The sequence below is a fragment of the Calonectris borealis genome, chromosome 2 (genome assembly GCF_964195595.1).
Source record: "Calonectris borealis chromosome 2, bCalBor7.hap1.2, whole genome shotgun sequence".
Lineage (NCBI taxonomy): Eukaryota > Metazoa > Chordata > Aves > Procellariiformes > Procellariidae > Calonectris > Calonectris borealis.
Genome location: NC_134313.1, coordinates 30,456,667 through 30,483,800, shown reverse-complemented (window position 1 = coordinate 30,483,800; position 27,134 = coordinate 30,456,667). Strand labels below are relative to the sequence as shown.

At 38.8% G+C, this 27,134-nt stretch overlaps 1 protein-coding gene across 1 annotated transcript in view; it reads right to left on the bottom strand.

Annotated features, from left to right (window-relative positions):
* The window catches only part of CNGB3 (cyclic nucleotide gated channel subunit beta 3), a 74,583-nt gene that overhangs the window by 29,314 nt on the left and 18,135 nt on the right, over nucleotides 1-27,134 (bottom strand). The window contains exons 3-8 of the mRNA XM_075141547.1: nucleotides 24,973-25,084; nucleotides 6,346-6,500; nucleotides 4,722-4,907; nucleotides 4,142-4,350; nucleotides 2,202-2,252; nucleotides 186-272 (exon numbers count right to left, since the gene is read on the bottom strand). Coding sequence (XP_074997648.1) covers nucleotides 186-272; nucleotides 2,202-2,252; nucleotides 4,142-4,350; nucleotides 4,722-4,907; nucleotides 6,346-6,500; nucleotides 24,973-25,084 — 800 coding nt within the window. The remainder of the gene's footprint in view (nucleotides 1-185; nucleotides 273-2,201; nucleotides 2,253-4,141; nucleotides 4,351-4,721; nucleotides 4,908-6,345; nucleotides 6,501-24,972; nucleotides 25,085-27,134) is intronic.

The following is a 27,134-nucleotide window of genomic DNA, read 5'->3' as shown; positions in this document are numbered from 1 at the left end:
TAAGGGCTTCATTTGGCTAGATTAAATCCTGTATTTTTTCTTGGTTTGTTTACTGATGTTGTAGCTTATCCTGTAGATATTTTCCAGTTTCTAAATTTCATATTCCTAAATATTATAAACAACTTTCCGTTGGGTGTAAAAACATTTGTGTGTAGTTAGCCATCCATCAATAACACAAATCTTACCTTTAGCAGCCTATTTGCTCTAAATGCTGGGTTAAATCCAAAGAAGAAGTATAAAACTTCAAATGGCAATATTGATATCACATCAAGCTGTTGAAGAGCAGAGAGGTCAATTTAAACTTCACAATAATCATAATGCATTTACTTGCTGTCAAAAACCTACTTCGATTGAATCATGATTGAGTATAATATTTGAACAGTGAGCATGCTAAACCCGTAACTTCCAAAGTACTGGCAGGCAAAATTATCTCTTTGAAAACACCAACAGCTTTGTTCTGCCCTGCTTTTAAGTCCTCTGTGCCTGAGATTTTCATCTGTTTCATGGGGATTATTAACAGTATCTCAGACATTTTATTACTAATACATTATTTTATTTCAATCATTGTTCTGGCAAAACTAAAATTGTAGGCATGTGGCTGGTGAGTAGAGGTGGGGAGAGAACTCCACAAGAACTTCTTAGTAGCCCTACGGCTTTTAAAACCAGGCTGCCTGGTTTTAAAGCAATCTGGGGGAACAAGATGAATTAGACTGCTTGCTTACAACCTGCAGAAGCCGTGTGTTCCAAACAACAGATTCATAATAGGATGATAAGTTTAGTAGATATTGTCTTGTTATATTTGCATGCTTCTCCTTCCTATCTCACTAAGATTTTCAACATCTGCCTGCAGTACATCAACTGTGTGATTACTCGTCTTATCTGCCTATTTTATTCTTTCCAAGAATTCTGTGGAGAGAAGAAAAGCTGTGGCAAATTTGGCTTTGCCTTTTTAAAGATCCTGTGATGCTTGCTCTGTTGCTGATATCATTTGGGAACAAAAGAAAGATGTGGAACTGTAGGCTTCATCTCACTGTAATCAGAAATGCCTTAGCCCTGAGAGACATAACTTGTGTTGGCAGCAACTAGCCTGCAGCACTCATTTTTTATTCCATGCAAGTAAGATGCAGTTAATACCTGAACTCTGTGAAAAAAGCAAAGCAAACAAAAAAAAATTGATTGAGGACAAACAGCTGTTTATGGCCTCCCTCCCTCTCTCAGACACATGTCTAAGAGGAGGCAAAATTTAGTCAGAAGTGCTTTAATATCAGTAACTGTTAATTAGTACTTAATTGTATGACAAATTCCCAGATTATATCTATATCTTGCATGTGGTGAGAACACTCAACTCTCATTAGTTTCTGCAGAAATCAAGAGCACTAAACATACTACAAGTGTGAACTTAAAATAAAACCATACATATCCACTTAGGTCTCTTGCTGTGAGTTTGACTCTGTCCTACTCACTTGCTTTTACAGTATACATCCTGCACTTTTGGATAGCTTAACCTCAAGTATATAAGTAGTGATACCACAGTCACTGAGACAAATTTAACTCTGAAACAAGGCAGGTGCAAAAGTATTTACAGAAGAGAAGGGGGCAATAACTGAGATTTCAGAGATGTGGGCCCAGTGTCAGAGCTGCATGTGCATCAGGAATTCAATAGACTACCTATCCTTTGTTGGCAAAAACAGTATGTAGGAACAAAATGAAAATTTTCCTAAACCAAATGCATCTTTGTTTTTACAAAGTGCAATGAGCATCAAAAATCTTAGTTTGAATTTTTGTTTACTTATGTGAGTGATGACCTATTCAGTACCACGCATAAGAGTTCACCGAATAGTTACCATCTAACTTCAAGACTTTTTATTTTGTTTAATGAATCTCTGGCAAACTGTACTATTGTCTTTCAGTGTGTGCAGGGATGACCTCACACAAATTCATCAAACCAGAGAATTTTATTAAATCTATTTTATTAATTTATTATTATTCAGAATTAATATTTATAATTGCATTTATTATTATTCTGTTTTACAGTTAATGAAGATGGCAATCTTCAACTGGTGAGCACTGACATGCCATCAAGACAATGCTTTCTGGTGATGTTCTTAAACCAACAGTGATTTTCAGTGAATGAAAAAAATTCTGTGAAATCCTGCTGCCAGAACTTACATATTGACATCAGTAACACAGGATCTGCTTACCCGAAACTTCATAGTGCTGTGGTAGAATTTCTTCAGTTCCACTCTGTCTGACTATAGTGGTAACGAAAGGAGAAAAAGGCATAGTCAAGAACAGAATGTCAAGAATGAGCCTCTGCTACTTGACAATAATAATAATTCTCTTCTGATAGTAGGGATGATGACAGTTATGTTAATGATGGTCTAAAAGTATGAATGGAGAAATATCTGTAGGAAGAAGTAGTACTTTTATTAGACCAGTTTACATTAGACCAGATTTTATTAGACCTACTTGAAAAAATCAGGTTTGGGGTTTGTCTGATTTTTTCCAAGTCTGGCTGTTGGTCTAGCAAAGTATGTTACATTTTTCCCACAAATCTTTCCTCTCAAGATATCTGTACCAGTTGGTGCTTGACCCAAACCCCTTCAAAATGGGCCAAAAACTCCATTCGACTTCAGTGTTCCAAGAAAAATGCAAAGAACATTTCTGATGGTGCTGTACAAAATTAGCTCTGTGAAAGCTAGCATTAACATGCTAGCATTATTAGCATTATAATAACATTGCATTCATTAGTAATGATTAGCTATTTATTTTTAAATTGCTTTCCATGGGAACTGATGCTAATACCTTAATAAGAAAGGGTAATCACAAGTATCTAAAGAAATGTATCTATTATTATACTTTCTGTATTTGTACCAGGGACACTTTAAAAATAGCTTTACATTCTTAAGGATATTTCCATGCCAACTTTTCACTATTATCAGTTTAAGCATTAAAGTAAATGCAGGAGATCAGGCAGTAGATGATCTCTTCATGCACTAAAATCTATGAATTGTACAATCAGCTTCAAGGGAAATACAAGGTAAGCTTCCTACTTTAGAGTTTTTACCTTGTTCATAAAACTTGAGTTTTGTAGGATTTAGGCAATATTGCCAGTTACTGAATGTCTTGGCATGGAAAAATACATTACACTGCACTGCATTTAGTATCTACACAAACTATATTTTGCACAGTTTTATCTGAGATTCCTCTGTAAAGCTATGAGTAATATCTTGTATGCACAATATGTAAAATTTTATGTAAAAGCACTGAACTAAAGCTAGTTCCAAATTACATTTGAGGATATACAATTCTGAATTTTCTGTCTGTTGGGCACAGTAGTGTTACACTGAAGTTATTTAAACTCATTTTTTTCCACATTAGGTTTTCTTCTATAAGAAGTTAAAGAATCAAAAGTAGGGAAGATTTTAAAGAAAAGTTAATGTTCTAGATGCCATTTTGATATGTTAAAGGCAAGCTTTTACCTTTTTTCAGATACTTGCTTAGAGTTTTATTTTGCATTTTTCTATAAAAAGATAACACAAAAATAGTAGCAAGAAAGCAAGCAAAACTGAATGTACATATTTTCCCAAAATAAAATATCTCAAATAAATTATTTTCAAAGCATCCTGAAATTACAGGATTTGCTCTGATTTTGGAAAAAAACCACCACAATCTCACAATCTGTAACAAAACACATATATCTTGTCCAGCCCTAGCACAATATGCATTGTCTTCAACCATGATTCTTGCACAAGGTGAATAGAAAGCTGAAAGTTTCACACAAACATACAAACACACAAACACATGCATACATGTATGAGTACATAGTCATATAATCACTGATTCCAGTGAAGCTGCACTCCTGGTGAGAAAGAGCTTTATGCCTATACCAACTGCTTTCATTTGTTACTTTGAAATTTGTGTTTTCTTTTTTTAAGAAGGTAGACAATGGATATGTTTCCTTCTTCCAAAATAGGGTAATGGAAGGTCAGTGAAGAAAAGCATAGGTATCCTTTGATAAATAAAGAAGTTACATAGATTTGACATAGCAGGAAAAAAAATTAAATAAAGATTAAAGAATTTCTATAATGTACTTTAACACACAACTACTACGCATGGAAATCCCACTTCCAATACTTACTATTATATCTCCACCTTTTAAAAATTGCACTCGGGGCTGGAAAATCAGTAAGTCACACAAGTAGCAGATATCACAAATGATGTCTATGGTAAACCAATATACTGTATTACTTGGGGTTTGATATGGAAACACGAAGCGAAGGGGGATAAACCAGCAATTCCAATTATAGGCGACTGTCACAAGCATGAGCCATGCTACATAACGGCGATCTGAAAGAAAAAACATTGAATTTACAGGCATGAACTTAGAATCTTTTCTCATTCTTTTAGACATATTTATTCTACTGCAGTCTCTGGGAATGTTTCCTAATGAATGGGACAAATTCTAGACCAAGAATCATAAGTCTTGGGTTTTAATTGTGGTTGGTTTGCATACCAGCTTTGTGCATACCATCTTTACAACTGTTGTCACTTTTCATGTCTTTTCCCTGGCTGGAATAAATGTTCTTTAGGGCAGGATCTATGCATCCTTCTGAGTTGCAAACTGGAATGTGGATCTTATGGTGGCTCACAGGTACTATGTAATACTAGGTCACTTTGATACGCCTTTACCCCATTCTATTGCATAGCTCTTAATTTACCTGTGTATGAGTCTATGCTGTCTGGTAGCTGCAGATACTCCATGTATTTTTTCAGTGGAGGTTTTTTGAATTTACAGCACAGCATATCGCAGTAATGATACTCCTCTGGCTTTGCTTCTGCATCCTCTTTCTTTTCTTCTTTTTTTTCTTCTTTTGGTGGGGGTGGAGGCTTTTTCTTTGATGGTGCTAGCCACATAGAATGCCGCAAAGGGTGACATTTTAATAATGGCTCAATTATTACACCCTGTTTTAACATGTACAAGAGCCTCGTCATGTTAAAAACTCATTTAAAAACACGTGGCAGTGACTAAAGCTATAATTCATTATAATACTGAATGCATTAGAAAACAGACTGGCGAATAAAATCACCACTGATATAATCATGTACATCTTCTATTAAAGAACAGAGCATTTTATGTTACAGAGTGCAATATATATATTACTGTGTTGTGCCCAAAACTAATGCCATAAAAGACTGACAAGAAATAAGGTATTTTGTAAATCATAATTCAGCATTCATTAATGCAACTGGGCATTTCTCTTTACATGACTGTTGCAAATAATGCATGCAATTAGGATGGAGATAAGAAAAGATGTCTGTGCCACGGGCTGATCTCTCCCGTCTCCTGAGAACTGATATGCAAGATGCAGCAGGTGAAACTAATGGGAAGCCTATGGTTTTGTTTGTTTCTAGGCTTACAAAAGTCTTGTGGCACTCCTTTGAGCCCCGTTCCTCCATCTTTGGACCAGATAATTTTGTCCACACATTTATCCCATTAATTCTGGTGGCTTTACCTCTGAGTAGGGCACAAAGTTCCAGAGTAAACTGGCGAACTAGATCTATAATAATTTAGGAAAGAAATGTTTGTAAGTTCTACAAAGAGAACAAAAAAGGTCAATGAGCAAAGAAATAATGAAAAAAAAAAAAAGTAACTCCTTTATCAGCTAGTATAGTTTATAATACTTCCGGCACTATTTTTTTCCAGCTTATTAAAAAACAGATAAGCAATAAACAGCTTCTAAAAAATGTCAGAATATAAAATCACCACACTCAATTCTTTGCAAAAAGAAAAAGAAAGTCAAACTTTCCTCTAAAGAGGGAAAATATTGTATTTGTTTTCTGTTTCATATTTTGTTAAAAGTAAATATTTAATTAATTTCGGATGAGTTTGCTCTAATCGAACATGCACTTAGAGTCCTCAGTGTGTCTGCTGCCATGGCTAAAATTTTATTTACTTTTACACAGCAGATCTAATCTCAAGTGACTAATATCTACTCATAAGATATGTATGTTTCTTCGTATTTTTCAGATTCATCCCCATGAATAAACATATCTGGGAACTATTTTAAAATATAAAAAATTACTTGAGAGAGATGATTCTAGACATTGCCCAAGATTTTTTCCCCAAATGCTTTAGTGATGCGGTTCAAAGGGAGCTCGTACCTAAGGACCTGGTTTACTGTAAACTAATAAGTATAAGTTGACTTCAACGGGTGCAAACTGATCCATTTATGTGGGTAAACACGCTATACTTACTTGAAAATTTTATCAATGTATTTTCTGTGAAAAATAATTTTACTCTTTAAACTCAGCAAGTGCACAGCTCTTTCTGGAGTCACTTACAAGCTGTGGGACTGCCTTCAGGGGAGGACAGCACTGGGTCTTGCAGCTTTTCCTTATAGACTGTTGCCCTTTCCCGCATTTTTCTGACAATCTCTTGAAGTTGGGCATCAGCATACTCATTTGTTTGGAAACCTGAAGGTCTTGGCTTCTGTGCGCTAATTAAAACAAAAGAAAAAAAGCTTAATGTACTGGAAAGCACTGGAAGGAAACAGCGCTAATTCTACTTCTGAGCAGAAGTCAGACATTAAGACTGGATCTTTATTGGCCACAGTGCTTATTCACATCACTTAATTCACAGTATGTGGACACCTAAGTTAACTGCTCTTGCTTCCTGCTTATGTCAACTGATGTTGCTGGCTACATGTGCCAGCAGTCTACACGATATTTCAGGCAGAGGACGTCCTGCACCCTGTGCTCTGTATAGCCCGCTACACTAACGACTTTCCATTGCTGCTTTTCGCCAAGTTTTACTGTGGCTATGTAAGGCCTAGAGCTTATCCTGTGTATTCGCTAAGATACAAAGCACGCTTTTACCATCTGTGCGTAAAAATGTGCTCATTATTATATGGTAATATCCTAATGATGACAGGACATAACTGAGTTAAAGACTGTGATGTACAGCTAGGGGAGGAGAGACTATGCTTACTTCATGCTTCCTAATCTTGGAAAAATTGATTTAATCTCATTTTTGTAATGGATATCAGCTAATATGAGGTAAAAAAATGCATGTTTTACCAAATGGAAGCAAAACAATGGTGTTCCTGCTGAAGCTGCTTCTGTTTCCACTAAGAAGTTCCCCCCTGCATGTTTACTCAGGGTCACAGTAACACTGAGCTGATATTCTGGCACTCACAGCATTTCTTCAAACCTGAGGACTGTTCATTTTCAGACAATTGAACTCTCACATTCTGCACCAAAACTAAAAAATCTAGCTGAAGGTGTTTCTTGATCAACTCTTTTGAAATTTCATCCTCAATTACTTGCTAGTGTCTGAATATGCAAACTGGGGCTATTTTGGAGTACCACCCAGCTGGCAGCTGGGCCATGCATTTGGACTTCCTCTATGTGGAGACCAGGATATGGGTTTTCTTCTGTATCCTAGACTCAACACTTCCCAGCTGATGTCACACACTGGTGTCAGAGCTGTCTGGAAATGGCTGTGACTGGCACAGGGCAGCTCAATGCCTCCTCCCACACAGGTCACAGCTGCCACCCCTGTACCGAAACTCTGCCAGCTGTGCCCCATACAGGGAGTACAGCAGAGAATTGTTCATTCTTTCTGTCTTGTCAGTTCTTCAGCTCTGTCCCAAATACCATGGGGATGTGGATGTTAAAGCAAGAGAGGAAGCAGACCAAGAGTGAGGCACGCCTGAAATTTCCAAATTCTTGAGAAGACCTTCCCAAAGATGAGTAGAGGGAAAGTGGTATGACAGCATCTTGAGTAGGGAAGAAATTAAAAACACTCCAAAGTGATCTTTGAATAAACACCATGTCTCCTCAAGACCTAAACCTACTTTGATGTTCCTAACAGAAGGAACTGTAACTAAAAAAAGAGAGTGTCAGAGTGGGATGCATGTAGCTTTTTGAGAAGCAGTTTTCTGGAGACAGAACACATATCACGGTGCCCAAGGAAGAAGGATTTAAGGATGTGAAAATCCTTCAGCAATAAAATTGGATAAAATGGAGATAAGCTGTTAGAAGCAGAAGAAGCAGAAGTCTGGAAGTATATGGTTATAATTCCTCTAATTTAAGTCTGCTGTAATGTGTATTTCTTAAAACTCCCCAGACAGGAGATTAATCAAACAGTTCTGATATACTTTGTAATCTCATCACAGTTCCTTTTGTGTCACATATTCCCTTTGCTCAGGCCATCTGCAGTGTAACGAAATCCTTTTTTGTTTTCAGCTAACATGTCACAATTACTTTTTCAGCTTCTATGCAAAGAATTTCAAATAATTCTTACTCTTCGCTGTTGCTATATTCGCTCAGGGCATTAGCTGAGTGTCATGCCAAAGGCCTCTTCTATCTGCTTTCTAGGGATAAGCTATAAGATACGTGGGATTTTCTTGTTATTTCACAGCCTTTCCAATAAAAGTTAAAGTCTCCTCTATCATAAATTTGGTGCTTTATCATTGCAGTGTAGCCCAAAGGAACCATGTTGTTATTTGGTACTGATTAGAAACCATGTGAATTTGTTTAAAGTTATTTGCCCCACAGTTGATGAGAAATTGATTTTCCTTACCCTACTTTTCTCATTTGGTTTGCATTATGTCCTCCTCTATTATTTTCTAGTAACGAAATGCTTACTTTAAATTTTCTTTGGTTAATACAGATGGAGGAGGCTGCATGTTGAATACTGCTAATTTGAAGATGTGTATTGTACTTGTGCTTCGTGTGGAGATGCACTTTAAATTGCCTTGGCTAATGAAGCCTGTTCAAACTTCACTCCGTCTCTTGCATTAGGTGGTGCTTTGCAATGAATGTGGGACACCAGTGCCATGCAGCATCCTTTCACCGCATGCAGCACTCTTGGTGGAAATTAGGGTCTGGCTCACCACCTCCTGACTGGCCTGAGATCATTTCCCTGGCAGAGTTCAGGAGTTCAGGTGCTTTCCTCTTTTTTTTCTCTCTTTTCCCTTTGGTGGTGTTTCTTTCACTATGTGTGTGCTCTTTCATGTGGTAAATTTTTATCAACACTATTAATATATGCTTTATAAATTCATATACATAAACAGATAGCTGCCAGCAGAACATGACAGCCGACAGGAACAAGAGTACATTTTCCAGGTCAGAGACCCTGCTAAGGTAATTCTCTTTGAAGATACCACATTTAATAATTTTAATTTGTCCATCATACTACATTGCAATGTTTTCTGGTTCTGGTTTGCTACTCCTCAGACTTTCAGATCTTGTGTCTGTGAGAAAGGTTAGTTTGACTTATGCTTTTAGCATGCTCTGTTAAGGAGATAATGCCTCATTTTGAATCCATAATTATGTTCATTCTCACCTCACAGTTATAATTACAGACTGTATTGATTTCATACTGGCTCTTTTCTCTTTTATTCTCTGTATGAAAGCTCTCAGAGGGTGATCAAACTTGTGGATATTGATCAATTCCTGGCTTGTCTCTGCCTGTGTTACATAGATGAATAGTTTATGCCGTACAGGGGCAGATCTGCACAGTCGGAGGTAAATCTGGTCCCTTAGTAACACACTGCTTAGCTGGGCAGAAAGATACTTTGCCTTCTGTTTCATGTGCTTATCTGTGCTGAGTGCTAGGATTTGTCTCTAAGCTGATATGTTTTTCTTTAAGCAAATTTATCTCTGACCTTTGTGTAATATGTTAGAATAGGCCTAGGTCTATATTACTTACTACACTGTATAGTCCTTTACAGAACGGAAATGTTTGTTCCCTGGAGAAGTAATAATTTCACATGGCCTAGGAAGTGAAAAAGTCAGGACCACAACTCATGTACTAAGCACACAGTTTTGTTATTACCTCAAACATATTTTGTTTAACAATAGCAACATATGTAACAATAGAAGCATAATAATAATGTCGTTTTCTTAAGTTTTTAATTTCTAGGTTTTATCTTTTTAACTTGTAGGTTTTCACTTGTTTGTTTAGTGAATAAAATTACAGTGCCTTAATTCTCCCCATGCCAAAAGAAAAGATTTAAACACCTATAGCATAGTTGAAGAAAATGGCCTTGAAAGAACAGGCCATGGAAACACTGTGTTGAGTGTGCTAATGTATGTAACATCTGTTAAGTACTGTGGCTTTGAAGTTTTCTGTGTTAAGAGTTCAAACAAAACAGGGATCAAGAAATGCAATAGCTTATTTCAGAATAAATCAAGTTTACAGTTTTCTACGTTGCAATCTAGAGTTTAATTCTTCCTTGCTTTTTAGCCATGAACACCAAATACCTGAGTTCAACTCCATCTTTTATCTACTAGGTGACCCCTGAGAAAATGTATTTCATAAATGTATGCTGCTGCCTGAAAAAAATCCATACTGCTTTTTGCTGATTTCAGTTATAACCCTTCTTTTTGCAGCACTTAAGAAACTTTCTCCTATCTATCTGGAAATAAAATTCTTGATCTTGCAATAGAACTTTTAATGCTTTTATTGAGCACTGACATTATGATTTATGATCGTATTTACAACCTGTGTCTTAAAAAAATAATTATTTGTTGTCTTGAATAAATTATGGAGAATCTCTAATTCAAGTAACCAATTTTCAGAAGGATGTGACAATGCATAGCTCTACAAATGTCCATAAAATATGATGGTATACCTGGGAAAGATTTCAGTGAGATAGATAGAAAAATGTGGTTCTAGGCATCATGAAAGGTATTGATTCAAAAACACATCCTCAAATTGTGCTGACAATCCCAGTGTGGGTAATGTTGTAGAAACCAGAATCTTCTATCTGTTCCGAGGTCCAAGTCTAAGCTCACATACCCTAAATAACTAGGAAGCCTAATGTTTCTTTGTAACAGGAAAAAAAAAAATGTTAATCATCTGCTTGGTACAGGAACAGGGGTATTCCAAAAAGCTAACTTTAGTTATTCTGATTATGCTCCCATTATAGCCAATAGAAGGCTTCTCTGAGGAGAGGTTCGGAATTACTAAGATAGGTTTCTGCTCTGAATTGCCTGTGAAAGGAGCCTATCCTTCTCCATAAGCACAGGAAGCTTATGGATTTTTAGGAGTGAGCTTTAATATTTTCTTTAATGACAGTGGTACAAAATGTAGTAGTGTGCTAACGATTTGATAGAACATTGGATTTGTAAGATTAAAAAGTAGGACTGATTCCTATACAGGAAAAATTGAATTATTTAGACTGAGTAATAAAAACAACAACAAATCTAATGCTACATAATGCAGACATGCATTTAGAAACAAATCGTAAGAATTTCTTTTGTAAATGTTGGGATCATCGATTGCAGATGACAAAAGGATAAATATCCAAGTGTTTTAGTCAACATTAAGGTGCCTATGAGCCATACTGTAATCTGGCTATGGAAAACACTAGTGCAAATGTAACCCTAGAATGCATCTGACATATTGCCAGTGAAGGAAGCACTAATATTGGTATATAAGCCAATGGTGAGAGTTATTCTGACCAGCTATACTCAAAAGGTGAATTCACGTAGGAAACTGTATAAAAGCTCTAAGAATGATCAAGGCTACTGGGAACCTGGCTTTAAAAAGGATAGCAGAACAGATTGAGAGGCAATAGGATTGTCGTCTATAAATTCAAATTTTGGTGGAGAACCATGTAGGAAAAAGAGGGATTTGAGTTGAGGAACAGTGTTTTAGTAAGAATAAATGTGAATAGAAACACCACAAATTAGTATGAGTTAAAGGTCTGAAGAAAGTTTCTAAGCCTTTAAAGACTGGGATTCTAGACAGCCTTCTAATATGAGTGGGTAGGAGTTGAAACAAGCATGACAAGCTTCACGATTATATTACCTAAGATCATGAAAACTATTGTAGGCAGTGATTCCCGAGAATGTAAGAGAATGGATGCAGCACGACAGGAAATCCTTTTCAGCAAACAAACTTGAAATATATAAAGGTTTGGAAAGTGAATGAGTGACTTAACTTGTATAGGTATCACTGGGTCTACTACTACCAAAAATCTCAACAGGAAGTCTTAAAGGCGCAGGAGCGGGCTGTCCCCATGTGCCGTAAAAAGAATGGGCAGGGAAGACGTCTGGCCTGGCTGAACGGGGAGCTCTGGCTGGGACTCAGGAAAAAAAGGAGAGTTTATCACCTTTGGAAGAAGGGGCAGGCAACTCAAGAAGAGTACAGGGATCTCGCTAGGTCGTGCAGAGACGAAATTAGAAAGGCAAAAGCCCAGTTAGAACTCAACCTGGCCACTGTCTGAGAGACAACAAAAAATGCTTTTACAAGTATATTAATGACAAAAGGAGAGCAGGGGGGGAATGTTGCCACCAAGGACGAGGATAAGGCTGAGGTACTTAATGCCTTCTTTGCCTCAGTCTTTAATAGTCAGAGCAGTTATCCTCAGGCCACTCAGCCCCCTGAGCAGGAAGACAGGGACAGCGAGCAGGATAAATCCCCCATAATCCAAGAGGAAGCAGTTAATGACCTGCTACAACACCTGGACACTCACAAGTCTATGGGGCTGGATGGGATCCATCCGAGGGTACTGAGGGAGCTGGCGGAGGAGCTTGCCAAGCCACTTTCCATCATTTACCAGCAGTCCTGGTTAACTGGGGAGGTCCCGGACAACTGGAGGCTTGCCGATGTGACGCCCATCTACAAGAAGGGCCGGAAGGAGGATCCAGGGAACTACAGGCCGGTCAGCCTGACCTCGGTGCTGGGGAAGATTATGGAGCGGTTCGTTTTGAGGGTGCTCACAAGCCATGTGTGGGACAGCCAGGGGATCAGGCCCAGCCAGCACGGGTTCATGGAAGGCAGGTCCTGCTTGACCAACCTGATCTCCTTCTATGACCAGGTGACCTGCCTAGTGGATGAGGGAAAGGCTGTGGATGTGGTCTACCCGGACTTCAGTAAAGCCTTTGACACTGTCTCCCACAGCATTCTCCTAGAGAAGCTGGCGGCTCACGGCTTAGACAGGTGCACTCTTCGCTGGGTAAAAAACTGGCTGGACGGCCGAGCCCAGAGAGTTGTGGTGAACAGAGTTAAATCCAATTGGCGGCCGGTCACGAGCAGTGTTCCCTAGGGCTCAGTTTTGGGGTCGGTCCTGTTCAATATCTTTATCAATGATCTGGATGAGGGGATCAAGTGCACCCTCAGTAAGTTTGCAGATGACACCAAGTTGGGTGGGAGTGTTGATCTGCTGGAGGGCAGGAAGGCTCTGCAGAGGGACCTGGACAGGCTGGATCAATGGGCTGAGGCCAATTGTATGAGGTTCAACAAGGCCAAGTGCCGGGTCCTGCACTTTGGCCACAACAACCCCATGCAACGCTACAGGCTTGGGGAAGTGTGGCTGGAAAGCTGCCCAGAGGAAAAGGACCTGGGGGTGTTGGTTGACAGCCGGCTGAACATGAGCCGGCAGTGTGCCCAGGTGGCCAAGAAGGCCAATGGCATCCTGGCCTGTATCAGAAATAGTGTGGCCAGAAGGAGTAAGGAGGTGATTGTGCCCCTGTACTCGGCACTGGTGAGGGCGCACCTCAAATACTGTGTTCAGTTTTGGGCTGCTTACTATAAGAAAGACATTGAGGTGCTGGAGTGTGTCCAGAGAAGGGCAACGAAGCTGGTGAAGGGTCTGGAGCACAAGTCTTATGAGGAGCGGCTGAGGGAACTGGTTCTGTTTAGTCTGGAGAAGAGGAGGCTGAGGGGAGACCTCATCGTGCTCTACAACTACCTGAAAGGAGGTTGTAGTGAGGTGGGTGTTGTTTTTTTCTGCCAAGTAACAAGTGATAGGACAAGAGGAAATGGCCTCAAGTTGCGCCAAGGGAGGTTTAGATTGGACATTAGGAGAAATTTCTTTACTGAAAGAGTGGTCAGGCCTTGGAAGAGGCTGCCCAGGGAAGTGGTTGAGTCACCATCCCTGGAAGTATTTAAAAGACGTGTAGATGAGGTGCTTAGGGACACGGTTTAGTGGGCATGGTAGTGTTGGGTTGGACTTGATGATCTTAGAGATCTTTTCCAACCTTAATGATTCTATGATTCTATGATTCTATGATTCAAGTACTAAGAAAGTGAGTTTCTAAGATAAATGTATTATCTTAGAGTCTTGAAACAAATTGTTTACACATTAGATCCCATGGAATTTCAAAAAGCTCTTAATTAAATTTTAATTTTCATCAGCAGTCTTGAAATAAGTATCTGCCTCTGCCCCATCATCTCTTCTTTTAAGAGGGAAAGTGTTTGAGAGAGACCCATCTTTAGTGAGCCAGAAGATTATGTCTTTCTCTATTTGCTGCATGTTTTGAAATACTGGCAGTATATTAATTTTTCTTTGCAATAAAAAAGAATAAAATACTTTTTTTTTCCCATTCTATTTTAGGATTGAGTTATTCTTCACAATGCAATTTAAATTTAAATTGATGTTACTTTTGTCCTACTATCTATTTTCTTGCATATTTCATTAATTTAAACATAGTGATATAATAATATTTGGGTTGGTTTTGGTTATATATAGAAGCAAGAATAGGCCATAAGCATTAATAAGCTTCATGTGGATACCATGTAAATAAAACTTTCCATTGGAATTCATGACTTTTCCTTAGTTCAGAGTCTTTGTACAGAAATTATGCTCGTGTTGGCCCTAAGCAAGTGTTCTTGAAATAAAATGCAGAGATCATCCATTTCCCAGATCTCATGTTGTATTCATACTGCAAAATGGATATAGAAGCAACAATGTTCAAGGAAGCCACTGTCTTTCAGAGTTACCTACTGGCATTGGACTCAGAACAAACTTCCTGATGCAGGGCAGACTGAAATCTAATCATCTAGGCTGCATGACATTCCTCCTGTTTAGTTCAAAGGTTTGTCACAGCAGCTTCTTTGACAATCCTCCTAGTTATTCAATCACAACAGGTTGTGAATCCTCTAATCTTCTTTACAGTACTCTCAAAGAAGAAGTCTATCTCAATGCTGAACACATGGAACTCTCACTGAGGTACCAGATTAAAATGTGAATAAGACTTTATTTTAATTAGTAATTTTGCAGTATGCACTATGCAAAAGAAAGTAAGATGAATGTTGAAAGTATCAATTAACTTTGAAAAATCACCTTTCTTTAATGTCACCGGTGATATAAAGTTGTTTAATGGTATTGGATATTTACTGTGATGGAAAAAATAAGGGCAGCATCATTTCTGACACTAATCGCTTTAGAACAAAAGTATAATATTCCAAGAAAGAACCGTATGATAATAAGTGAGGCAGTCTTGCCTCACTTATTTCCTTATCTGGTGCTGTTGTGTCATTGGGGCTTTCTTATCTGTAAGTGATCAAATCTGTCTGGGGCACCTGTTTTATCATGAATTTTTAAAGATATTTCTTATCATATAGACATAACATCTGTTACATTCAAACACATTTAAATGCAAACTCATAGCTTATTTGAATAAGCATATAATAATTTATGACTAAGGAAAAAAATGTCTTAATCAGAGTACGATCCAGTGTTGTACAGAGTTCATGAGCACAGCACAAATCCTTCTTCAAACTTTCTATTCTTCAGTTTTTATTAATATGCAGGGAATAAAAAGCTAAAATGAAAACACTATAATATTTCCCATAGTGAATTTAAAAAAAAAATTGCAATGAATTTTCTCAAATTTGAAAAACTTAGTTTTCAATAGATGCTTTCATTTCTCATCTGTTTTCATACAGATCCTAAAAAAATCACACAAGCATACGACTGTAGAGAACTTTGAGACATCCTGTAATCCTAGTCGCCACAGTTCAAAGCAGGATGAAGTATACCTGTGCCGTTCCTGACAGATTCTTGTCTAATCTGTTCTTAAATATGTCTAGTGATTGCTATTACATAATCTTCCTAAAGAATTTATTCTGGTGCTTCACTAGCCTCATTGCTAGTATTTTACTCAACATAAATCTCTTTTGGTACAATTTGTCCTATCCACTGTGAACATGGGATAAAACGTATAGTCCCTCTTATCTTACTTTTTGACTATTTGAACATTTTCATTTTCTATCAGTGTTTTTTTTGCAAAAGAAAAAGATTTGGGAAAAGGGTAATAATTGTATGATGACTAAGAATATTAGTTAATTTTATAATTTTCAGTGTGCAGAGGTGTGAGTACCTGAATAAGAATCATTTAGCTGATATACGCTTCAGGAAGCTTTAATTCAACTAGCAAGGGTAAAAGTAAAAGAGAAGGAAGTGGTGGCATAGATTCAGCTTGCATGGCAACTGAAGTGGCTCCACTATTAGGAACCCTGGCAGAAGTTCACAATATACTGAATTTCATGCCATGTACGTTGTTGCTTATGCTAATTATATAAAATTAACTCTGTGCAACCAACTCTGTTGCAATTCTACCTTCGTTAGTGGTAAACTGCTATATAGTCACTTGTGCAGGAACTCATTTCATGTAGCTTTGCTCGTATCACAAAGAAACTTGGTGAGAGGGAGAAAGAACCTATTCCCATGAGATGACTTTCAATTACCACTATTTATCTAAGACCATCCTTTCCCCTTCTGCAGGCTCCTGCCACATTCTTTTCCAAATTCAGCAACAAAGTAGGCAAGTTCCCCGTGGACAACAGATCATCACACATCTGCTCTCGAGTATCATTTATCCAGGACACTGAATAAAGTGCCCCTTTGGCTTCTCATCTGATCCTCATATCTCCACCTGTCACTGTTTCCTCTGTTCTTCTCTTGTGCTGCACAAAATGGAATGTTTTAATTTTAAACAGCTAATACTTGGAAAATGAGTAAATAACTGAAGATAGGGTATTTTAATAAAAAGTATTGGACAAGATTTATTACAGACATGAATACTTACACTAGTCATGAAGAAATAATCTGTTTTCCTTTACTAAATGATAATAAGCTTTATGACTTAGATTTATTTGTCTCTTAGATTTATGAAGGACACTGACATATTTACAATTGTATGGTGCAATTCTTTTACACACACTAGTGTACCTGTCACGATGCTCATTGCTTTGCTTTTTTCCCTGCAATTAACTCAACATATAATAGCAGAAATTATATTTTTAATAAATTATAATTTCTTCCTTTACAAAAAAAGGTATCTTCTTACTTTTGAAGATTTACACAAAACATGTTTAATTAAAGAAATAAATCAGTGGCAAAGTATGACAAACTATACCCTTGTTTCCTTACATATTCTAAAAAAAGAATTTCTCCCATTTATACAGTCAGAAATAAATATATATGAATATTATGAATATATAATTTAAAATAATGCGAGGAAAGAAAGAAAAAAAAAAAAGCAGCATTTCAGACTCTATAATGACGTTCCTGTCCCTTTACTCGCTTCATTTAGTCTTCAAGGAAAAAATTCCAAATTCGCTACCTTTTTAACTTCAGGCTACATACTTGATTGTCGTGCAGAGTGAATGGCATTAAATAGCATGGGTAACTGCATCCCGCAGAATGGATAGAATTTAAAGGCTGTAGGAAAATACATCTCAGCAACGATTACAGCAAGTTTAATCCATTTTGGTACAGGCAGCACACCATCAACTTTCTATTTAATTTGCAGGTTCTCAATTTAGCCATTGCAGAAATTAAAATCCAAGCACTAAAAGTGACAAGCTCTGAAAGAAAGACCTAAGCAGAAGAAATATAAGTGCCAAGAAAAGTATTTTGATTTTTTTCATACATTAATGTCTTTTCAGTCAGGCTTAGCAAATGTACTGGATGCGTTCCATCTGTTTACAATTTCAAGCACTGCAGTGATTAGCTGGAAACAACCAAGGAAAGGTATTAGTCTCTGTGTAAAATATGCTTGTAACTATGTTTAAACTGGGACTTTTCAGAAGTGCCCAGCATTGGCCCTGTTTTACTCATCTCAAGTCAATTGGAGTTCAGTGCCATGAGTGTCATCTTTTCGGGTCCCTGGTGTTCCTATGGTAATCAAGGATTTCTGGATACTCTGCAGAGGGTTGATACTGGGTCTGTTTCACCAGGGTGCTGAGATTTTGTTCATGTGATAGGACATAGTTTCTCTAAGATGCATCTGCTTGGTGAATTGATGTGTTGCAACTAGTGGATGGCAAGCACTAATAAGCACGGTAATTTTCTTGGTCGAGGTAATTGAGCTAAATGAAGTGCATTCCTTACTAAGAACATGCTACCAGCAGGAGTTCTCTTTATTAACCTGGCTATGCACCACATAGCAAATTACCTCTTAATCTTTGTTTGTTTTGTTATCTTTTTTTGCTATTAGCCAAATTAGAGAGGAAAAAATCTCCTTTATGGGCCTGAGAAGGACTGGTATATCCTACTAGGTAATAGGATGTGGCTATGAAAAAGGCAAACTACGAGCACAAAACTCAGTCTTCCTGAACCACCTGTGCTCATACGGCAGTTTGAACACTAGAGCTCCCTTTTTTTGAAAATGTTGAAAGCTGGGTTTCTGCATGTGCAAAAGCAGAATCAGAAGGGTACGTTTAGTGGGTGGGAATGTTAAACATATTTTGTATAATTTTTATATTTTATTAAAATTTATTTAGTGCATTTTATATGAACATGTTTTATTCATAAAACCTAGATTCTGAAGGTGGCGTATCAGATATAATTTTTTGTTCCTCTCTAAACATAACCCGGAATATGTGAGATCTTGAGGTGAAATCTAAAAGCATCCAAAGTCCCAGTTACCCGCTGTATTTTTTCCTTTATGTACTCTTGGATATGTGGCCTGTGAATACGGATTGTCATTTTACATAGCATTTTGCAGAGTAGGGTTCATGATCCTTGACTGGGATTTCAGAGTACTGCCTTAGTATAAATAGTACATTGTAATCACTTGGGTAATCTCGGAAGATGAAACACTCTCACAAATTTAGCCAAGCTTAAAGGCTTTTAAAAGACACAGAGGAGAGAAGAGGTCATAGAAGCTCTTTGCATCCCTCCATTTTCTCTGATCTATGCTGTCAGATGCTTTGTTTACCATTCTTCCATACTCTACTTTTTCTAGGACTTGCTGCAACTTCTTTGCCTCGTCCCCTGATGCCAGGCATACACTACTACTTGTTCCATAGGCACGTTTCCCCTCTACTCTTACAAACACTTTATACAACCCTCCTCTTCATCAGCTACCACACGCCACAGGCTCTGTGCCGGTTCCCAGCCTTCGGTGTAGGGTCATACAGAGGTTTCACACTTGCCTCTCCTATGTCACCGTTGTAATCATCTAAATCATGTCTTTTTAATTTTTTTTTGTTAGATTTTGGGTTCCAGACAGTACCCTCACAAAACATGCTGTCGTTCTCTCTTGTGTATAAATGGTTACGTTCCTCTGTTTGCAGAGCAAGGTGGTCTGGAGACCTTTGCTTTCGGTGGCGGCTGTAGTGCTTGGCCCACAGCTACAGCTCCCGCCGAGTGGCAGGTGCGATGGTGCCTGGGCCTGGCCGTGGGCCCCGCTGGTCCTGGTCCACACCCGCAGGCTGACACCCCGCCTGGCCTCAGCCCAGCCCTGCCCGCCTGTCCCGGGGCAGTGCCTCACTGGGCACTGGCCGGCTGACTGCCTTCCCGCCTTGGCCCCGGACCTGCCGTGTCGCCACAGACTTGCCTGGTGCCCTGGGCTGGCCTTGGCTGCTGCCCCTGGGCCTGCCCTGCTCGCCTTGCTTCGGGCTGGGCCTGGGCCCTGGCTGGGGAGGCCCCTCCCCTGCCCACCATGTTGCCGGCTCCCCGTCCCTGCGGCAGGGGCTGGTCCTGGTGGCTCCCTGGCGATGCAAGGTGTTTGCTACACAGTATCTCATGTGAATGCTTGCACTGCCTTTCACAAAAGTGCAGGACTGTGTATGCACATACGTGTTTTTATGAACCCTCCCCAGCAGAAAGCAATCTCGGTATATTATAAAAGCTGCAATGACAAATGTTTTGTGCTAGTTCCTTGTTAAGAAGACTCCACTGTCTTCCATTAGAGTGCAAATTAGGTCCTGAGTGTTGTTCTGTTCCCTCATTTCTTGCTGTGAAGAGACAGCGTAGTCTTAGCCCTCCCTCCCAGAGATTATGATTGCTCAGCAAATAGCTGTTCACGGAAATTACCTATTGTTCTGTTACATTATCATTAAAGATGAAGGGGAGAAACAATACATCGGCAGACAGGACCGACTTGTGTGCAATCCTATCTAAGCCATTAGGAAACGGACATTAAAAGTTTCAGTCACTTGGCTGTCATTCAGCACCTTGGCACATCAGCCATTCTTGTGTGTCTCCTCTTTCAGATGTAGTGTTCACGTGGCTGAGACCAGTGCTGTGTCTCTCTACTGTTTATTAGTGTCCATCACGGTGTATTGCTGTATTTTAAAAATGAGGGAGTCCTGAGTGGGAAAGCCAGAATTTTTTTTTTTTTCTTGTGGACAAACAGTTTCTATGGGAATTTTCAGGAGTAAATGCAGTCTTTGTCAAAGCTGTCATTCACTTAGCAAGAGAAAAAAAAGATTTGTTCTTTCAGAGGAAGTTCAAAAACCTATTTTCCTATTAATAGGTAATACAGGCTGTGCTGCACCATGAGTAAAAATCTGCTCTAATGTAGCTGAACTGGCAGAAGGACGCAGCTGGTGCACAATCTTGCAAACTGTCTTACATATAAGTAGTCTTACTGATTTCAGATAAGCTAATCACATTAGTATAATTATTCATAAAGCAATATTACCTAAGATTTTAAAATTTAAAGTCCTTACGTGGAAGGACTTCATTACCTTCTTCTGAAATTCTGCATGGGGAGACACAGGTCTGATCTAAATGAAAAGACATCCATGTCTTCCCTGTACCGAGGACTCCAGAGCTGGATGCAGTACACCAGGTGGGGTCTCACCAGTGCAGAGTAGAGGGGCATAATCACCTCCCTCGACCTGCCATGCTTCTTTTGATGCAGCCCAGGATACAGTTGGCCTTCTGGGCTGCAAATGCACATTGACAGCTCATGTCCAGCTTTTGATTCACCAGTACCCCCAAGTCCTTCTTAGCAGGGCTGCTCTCAATCCATTCTCCACCCAGCCCGTATTTGTGCTTGGGGTTGCCCCGACCCAGGTGCAGGACCTTGCACTTGACCTTGTTGAACCTCATGAGGTTCACATGGGCCCACTTCTCAAGGGGCCAGGTCCCTCTGTTTGGCATCCCGTCCCTCAGGTGTGTCAACCATACCACTCAGCTTGGTGTTGTCTGCAAACTTGCTGAGGGTGCATTTGATCCCACTGTCTATGTCACTGATAAAGATATTAAACAACTTCATAAAACAGCTCAGGTTGAAGGCTGCTCCAGAAGGAATAAGGTCCAAACTCCTGCTAAGAGCAGGACAAATTTAGAGGTTAGACCCAATTCCCAAGTTAGATCAGGTTGTCCAGAACTTTGTTCAGTGTAATTGTGAATGTATATCTCCAAGAATGGAGTTTCCACAGTTTCTCTGGGCAATCTGGTCCATTGTTTGACCACCCTTATTATGAAAATTACTACCTTGCATATAATTAAATTTTCCTTTGCTCTGACTTGCTTCTGTTGCCTCTCATCCTTTTGCTGTGCACCCCCAAGAACAGCGTGGATCCATGTTCTCTATAACCACTCACTGAGTAGTGGAACAATGCAATTACCTCCATCTTCTCAAGTTTTCATTTCCAGTTTGAACAAACCTGGCTTTCTCAGCATCTCCTCATACATCCTGTGCTCTAGTCCCCAGTCATCTTAATAGCCCTCTGCTAGTGTATTACCATGTGGTCAGTGCCTTTCATTTACAGGGGAAACTACAGCTGGGTACAGATGCAACCTTATAAATGTCACACAGAAGGAAATAACCACTCCCCCTCAATCAGCTGGCTATGGCTTTTCTAAAGCATAGCATGTAGTTAGGCATCATTGCTGCAAGAACACACTGTGGATTCATGTTCAATTTGTTGTCCACCAGGACCCCCAGCTCCTTTTATGCAAAGCTGTTTTCTAGTCAGTCAGCTCCAAGCCTTTACTCTTGCATGTGGTTATTCCATTCCAAGTATGGAAACTTGCATTTGCCTTTGCTAAGCTTCATGAAGTTCCAGCCAGTCTGTCCCCCCAGCCTGTTGAGATCCCTTTGAATGGAAAATAATGGATGCACTCAGTCCAGAACAGGGTAGAAACTCCTCCTGCTTGCTTTTGCCTTCTATTATTTTGGTTATTCTGGTGACACAAAGCAAAAGTCTTTCCCTGACATGGAGTTATTTAATTTATAGAGAAGATTATCAATTTCCTCTCCTTCACCAAGACAGACTTTGTACTCCAGTGACAAGGAATAGTCAAGCAAAATACTAATGCATATGACTCTATAAAATAATACATGAGATTAAAAATAACTCTGACTAGAACGACTGGAAATATTATAAATAACTTGGTAATTTGAATGTGAATCAGTAGGTCAGCAATGAAAACCTAGATAAAGCATCTCCTGTTTTGTCATTGTAGGATATGTTATTAGATGCTTACAGTTCTGCTGGTAAATCCCGTAACCGTGGTTAACATAATTACAATATGCTTATGAAACAAAGGGGTATGTTACTTATTAGTAGAAGACAAAATATGTCTGTTAAAAGGAACTTTAAAATGTTTGTCTTAAACATTCTCTTCTCAGAGCTGTTCTGACTCACTGTCATGTGTGCATTCAGATATATCTAGTCAGTCTAATTTGAGCAATAGCTTCTAAAAACACAGTAAATCTTTGGTAAATTCTACTGTCAAAACAGTTACCTGCTAAATTCTGCAGTAGAGCTTGGAAGGCATGGTGCTGGTGTCATTGCATTGGTATGAAACTAAACTAAGCAGGTCTATTATATGACTTTCAGACCTGGAGGGAGAATTGTTTTAAAAATGTGCCTTTGAGAGAATTTAATTCATTGCCCCTGAAGATTCATGGGAGTCTATTCAGACACCATTCTTGATCAAGGTCACTACCTTATTGAGTCTATGATGTGTTCAAATTTACTCACTAGAATATTTTTCAGGAAATCAACTGCCTTTATGATGTGAGAAAAGCTATGTAAATGTGTATGCATATGGAGAATTTGAGTCAAATAGATACATATAGTGTACAAACATAGCAGTAAATGAAACACGCTCGAATCACTCTCTAGCACTGAGGCCAAATAGAACAATATAAAATGCCTGAAAAATTGTCAGTTGTGAATTACCTTTGCTCATTGCTAATTTCTGGGTATTCCCATGCCTGAGAATTATTTGGAAAAGTGCTAGTTTGACTAGTCAAAACCATATCAGGGACTGTTCGTACAACTCAACAGGATAGTCAACCGAGAGCCCCATTGTCCAGGAGTTTTCCCTGTCACTGTTTAATATACATTTGGATAATGTCCAAATGGGGATTAGTAACAAGTGGCGTCCCTCGGTGGGTCTGTACTGGGAGCAATATTATTTAATATCTTTATTAATGACATATACAGTGGGATTGAGTGCACCCTCAGCAAGTTTGCAGACAACATCAGGCTGAGTGGTGCAGTTGATTCACTGGAGGGAAGGGGTGCCATCCAGAGAGACCCTGACAGGCTTGAGGAGTGGGCCCATATGAACCTCATGAAGTTCAACAAGGCCAAGTGCAGGGTCCTGCACATGGGTCAGGGCAATCACCAGTATCAATACAGGCTGGGGGATGAATGGATTGAGAGCAGCCCTGCAGAGAAGGACTTGGAGATATTGGTGAATGAAAAATTAGCTATGAGTTGGCAGTGTGTGCTTGCAGCCCAGAAAGCCAATTGTATCCTGAGCTGCATAAAAAGAAGTGTGGCCAGCAGGTCAAAGGAGGTGATTCTGCCCCTCTATTCTGCTCTCATGAGACTCCACCTGGAGTACTACATCCAGCTCTGGGGTCCCCAGCACAATAAAGGCATGGACCTGTTAAAGCAGATCCAGAGAAGGGCCACAAAAATGGTCAGAGGGCTGGAACACCTCTCCTAGGAAGAAAAGTTGAGAGAGTTGAGATTGTTCAGCCTGGAGAAGAGAAGGCTCCGGGGAGACCTTATTGGGGTCTTTCAATATATAAAAGGGGCTTATAACAAAGATGGAGAGAGACTTTTTTCCAGGGACAGGACAAAGCAATGGTTTTAAACTAAAAGAGGGCAGATTCAGACTAGATATAAGGAAGAAATTTTTTATGATGAGGGTGGTGAAACACTGGCACAGGTTGCCCAGAGAGGCGGTAGATGCCCCATCCCTGGAAACATTCAAGGTCAGGTTGGACGGGGCTCTGAGCAACCTGATCTAGTTGAAGATGTCCCTGCTCATTGCAGGGGGGTTGGACTAGATGACCTTTAAAGGTCACTTCCAACCCAAACTATTCTATGATTCTATGATTCTATGAATCTGTGCTTCTGTAATGAATGTAGACTATTCCAAGATTACTGTTTTCTAGACTTCATATTTATTTCTATTTTAGCAAAACAAACAGTCACCTAAGCTTTTTCCAAAGGTTGAATGACCCTAGATTCTCCCCTGTAGAAACATTACTCTTTAATTTATTTGTCTCTTCGCAGGAAGAGACAGTTCTAATCCTCTGACTGTGGGGACTAATGATGATTTAATGGTATAACTCAGCAAAAAAATGTGCAGTGTAAAAAGCTTTTAGGTCAGAATGATGTGACAAACATTCCAGCTCTTCAGGGCAGCATCCTGGGACTTACTCCTTTTCTAAGGTAGAGTAATAATAACTGAGCAGCAGCATTGTTAGAATTAGTATATAACTGTAGTTGAGCAAATCCTTTTCCTCATTCCTGCAATTTAAGGTGATGTGCACAACAAACTATTAAAAGCACATACTAAATGAATACCTCATATATATGGATGCCTTAGAATTGAAATAAAGCTGTTCAGATCCTTACAGGACAGGAGGGACTTTTAAAGAACTGAAATATGGCACACAGAAATGTTAAGTCAGGATGTCAGGAAAAAAGCCTCAATTTTTTAAATTTAATTTACTCACTTAGCATCTTCTTTCCCATCATTGAGCTGGTGCTGTTCCTGTTGAATTGTCTTAGCTGGTTCAGTTGATTTTTCAGTTTTTGAAGGCTCAGATGCTTTTGCTGGTACTGTATCTAGAAAAAAGGTTTCAATTTTTGAATACCAATTTTTAAAGAATTATGATAATACGCAGCTTGGCTGCCACGACACTGACTCTGGGACCTGACCTTTGAATAATTCCCTGCACAAATCTATTTCAATGCCAGCTGAACATGTACAGAACATGTTTATGATGAATATACCTTTTAGAATATGTAACTTATTTGTGGTTTTTAAACTAGATGCATCTGTAACCAGCTCAACAATGGTCAATACAGAGCTCTTCTATATTTATAAGCAACAAGAACTCATGCAGATAGAATTTTAGTGTGTGCTTATTTAAAAAACTACGTAGAGAACAGATAGATAGATCTGTCCAGAAATGCCTTGTGAAATGCAGGAAGAAAAATGAAGAGTAGCTTATTTGCTTATGCATAGCAAATGCTAATGACGTTATTTATACTCCAGTGTTTGAATTACATTAAACCTTTTGTTGCTACGGCTGCCGTGACAGTCCTGTTTGTTTCTGCGTAAATTATGATTGAAATATATCATTAAGAATGTGAGTATGTAGAACTTTGGCTAGTCTATTTCTTCATTTTTGTTACAAATAAATTTTTTAAAGGAGTTTAAGTGGGACGTTTGTAGAGTTTGAAACAAACTGTATGCAAACAGTATTGTTTCTTGCCATTTAAGTGGCCTTATGTGATGAATTTTTACAATTAGTCCTATACCTTTATTTTAAATTTTCATGCTCAAAAATGATTTGAAAGCTCTCATCAGTCTGACACTTTGCATAAAGGAGGAACAAACTCAGCCTTCATAAATACTGTAAGCAACATGATTATAGAGGGAAAAGCTTGACAGCAAAACATCATAGCAAATAAATCAGAAGCCTGTTATGTATGCTGTATTTTAAATTCAAGACAGCTCAAAGAAAATCAAACCTTGAGTATTTTGGATAGACAGTGTAAGATTAGCTTTCTGATAGTTAATCTCCACATTTAGAGAGTTGTTATTCATTTCAGAGGGGTAAAAGCAGTTACAACAGTAAACTGTTAAGCTTGCTTAGCTGGAAGGTGATTGCTTGAAATGGCATTGAAACAAAACTTAGTGAAGGACAGTGGGTCAGTTTGTTTACAGCACTTGATAAACCAAACTACCCTCCTACCACCATTTATTCAGATTTGGGATAATATTTTCTTCCAGGCATCTATTAAAGAACAGACACAATGTTTCTTGAGCTGAGTTTCAGACTTTTACCAGATGGACAACTGATTACAGGACCAGTGGTGCATTTCTAGTATTTTTTCTTAATATTATTTTAAGAAGCAAGAATGCCCTGTGTGAGCCCTGCTACTCTTACAGGAATTCATTTGTTAAACAGGATCAAAGACAAGACCTAGACAGAGTTATCTATGGGTGCCAGAAATACTCAAGCCAAAGTCAGACGAGGAATTGAAGAGAAGGGAAAGAAATCTATGTTCCCCAACGTGCTGGTCAACTGGGTTTTGACTTAGCAAGTTTAGGGGTTAATTTTGAAATAGTCCCTTGGAGAAATGTAGCACTATTGAGTATGAAGAGACAGTCTGCAGGATTTGTATTACTTATCACCTGTAAGCCGGGAAGATTTTTGTGAGGAATTCCATTTAAAACTCTGACATTCGATTGCATTTATAGCTTAAATTGATAACAATATCTTGCCCATGTAATGGAAATGCAGATTATTGTTTCCTTTCTGCAGCAAGTCTGTTGAAAATATAACACTAAGGAATGTTTAATCTTACCTGAAAGATGTGCCAGGGAATTTTCAAGGTAAAGAATAGCACACATTCAGGGAAGTGAGGACTCCAAAGAGGACTGTTGCTGTTCCTGTCCCCAGGAAGTTTCAAGAAAGGATGAAAGAGTTTCTTACCATTTCATTACAGGGGTTCAAAATGCTTTTCTGGGAGTTTCAGTCAAAAAGACAGTTTTTTAGAAAGGAGGAATTTTAAAATAAGTTCAGGATTCTAGCGCAGTGGATACATTCTCATAGTGAAATAAAATTTATTTCTCCTAGGAATTTCATAGACATCCTCTGTAAGA